The sequence below is a fragment of the Budorcas taxicolor genome, chromosome 1, assembly GCF_023091745.1.
Source record: "Budorcas taxicolor isolate Tak-1 chromosome 1, Takin1.1, whole genome shotgun sequence".
NCBI lineage: Eukaryota > Metazoa > Chordata > Mammalia > Artiodactyla > Bovidae > Budorcas > Budorcas taxicolor.
Window position 1 is genome coordinate 207,704,017 of NC_068910.1, and position 1,720 is coordinate 207,705,736.

General features: G+C 63.6%; 1 protein-coding gene across 2 annotated transcripts in view; it reads right to left on the bottom strand.

Moving 5' to 3' along the window:
- The window catches only part of HSF2BP (heat shock transcription factor 2 binding protein), an 84,871-nt gene extending 83,251 nt beyond the window's left edge, over nucleotides 1-1,620 (bottom strand). For both annotated transcript variants that reach the window (XR_008199255.1, XM_052638418.1), the window contains exons 1-2: nucleotides 1,510-1,620; nucleotides 506-760 (exon numbers count right to left, since the gene is read on the bottom strand). Coding sequence is in view for 1 of the 2 variants with exons in the window: in XM_052638418.1 (XP_052494378.1) it covers nucleotides 506-541 (36 nt within the window). In the remaining variant the exon portion in view is untranslated. The remainder of the gene's footprint in view (nucleotides 1-505; nucleotides 761-1,509) is intronic.
- Between the last annotated feature and the right edge of the window lie 100 nt (nucleotides 1,621-1,720).

Genomic DNA, 1,720 nt, shown 5'->3' on the forward strand with positions numbered 1-1,720 from the left:
TTTTTCTTAATGCTCCGGCAGCAAGCTATCAGGCGAGAAAGGCATCGGAGTGAACGCGTACTGGGTGCGCCAGGCCCTTTGCGGGCCGCCCTGCTTCTTACCGACCACAACCCTGGGAAACGGGGAAACAGGGAAGCCAGGTGAGTCTCGGGAATCCCAGGACTGGGGACACAACCTGGATCTGAACTTGACAGCTGGGCACCCCTGAGGCTGACAAGTCCAACGCAGCCAGGGCCTCGCGGGCGGCCAGGCCCGGCCTGTCCCGGGGGGGTCACAGGAGCACGCCCACCGCCCCCTGCGCGGCCCCCTGGACCCGCACACCCGAGAATTTGGGAGAATTTTCCAAGGCAGGGGTTGCCGCCTCCCATCCCCTACCCAAGGCATGCTGTCTGCGGACGACGCCCAGGGCCCTCCCGAACACACTGGACGGCACCCAGGAGCGGTGTGGGGGAGTGGAGGGCGACAGCTAGAGCTCACAGGCCGAGACCTGGATGCCCACACTAACCCGACAGGCCTCCTCAGCGCCGCCAGCCTCGTTCATGACTGCCACGGCCTTCGCTCCTGCGCCTGTGTGGCGGCGCGCCCTCTGACCCTCACGCTAGAAAGCGCGGGAACGCGTCCACACCAAGAGTCAGGTACGGAGAGCCGCGAGGCTCAGGCCACGCAGTTTTCGAAGCATTCTCAGCTGAAAGACCCAGAATGGGTCGGCGGGATCCCGCGTTGGCTCTTCTGGCTTAACCAGATTCGTAAACTTTGTTAGCTGCAAAGTACAAGGACAGTGAGACCCTCGCGTAAGTGTCCGGTGAAATAAATCGAATAAGGCCCTTCCTGTTCGGCAAGGGATGTCAGACCAAGGGGTGACAGGTTCAAAGGAACCAGCAGCCGGCCGCCTGGCTCCCGCACTCAGCTCCCAGCTCCATGAGCAAAGGCCAAAGCTTTCTGACAACAGACTGCTCGGGAGGTCTGCCCTCGAAAGGGAGACTTAGTCCAGTCCGCTGGTACGTAACTGAAACGGCTACCGTAAGCTGGGACACATCGCCCCGTCCATTCAGCTGCCCCTACACATCCACTGAGTTCACACAGTGCCCATGCGTTCAAAGGTAACAGTTACTACACCACTAGGACTTGGCCTGTCTGAAGCCGGCCGCGAGCTGACACGGCCAAGTGCCCAGCGTGCGTGCCCTCCAGGCCCGCGGGCGGACCTCAAGCTCACGCTCTCAATCCTCGCGGCCGGGACCCGGGCACTGGGGGTCGCCGGTCGCTGAGACCAGAGCGGCCCTCGAGGGGGCTGCCCACAACATCCCACCAAAATTCCCAAGGGCAGCCTCTCTCCCCAGCCTCCACCCAGCCCTGGCGGCCGAGGAGTCCAAAGCGATTCAAGACTCGGTGCCGCGTCTCCCGGGGAACAGCTCCAATCGGACCAGGATTTAGTGGAGTGGGCGCAAAGATTCTAGACCACATAAAACTGGCTATCGGAGTCTTCCCGGCCAACACGCAACGCCGGCTAACCTCGCCGTCAAAGGCCACGAGCTTTGGCTACCGAGAGACGGCAGAGGCGGAGAGGCGCGCCGCTAACCAGGGACGAGCCGCTCAGCCGGCTGCCTTGGCAGCCGCGCTAGCTCCCAGAACGCGCTGCGAGCGGCGGCCGGCGCCTTTGTGACGCCATCAGCCTGAGCGCCGCTGCACGCGCCACAGCCTTCTGCGCAGTCGCGACCGGGGC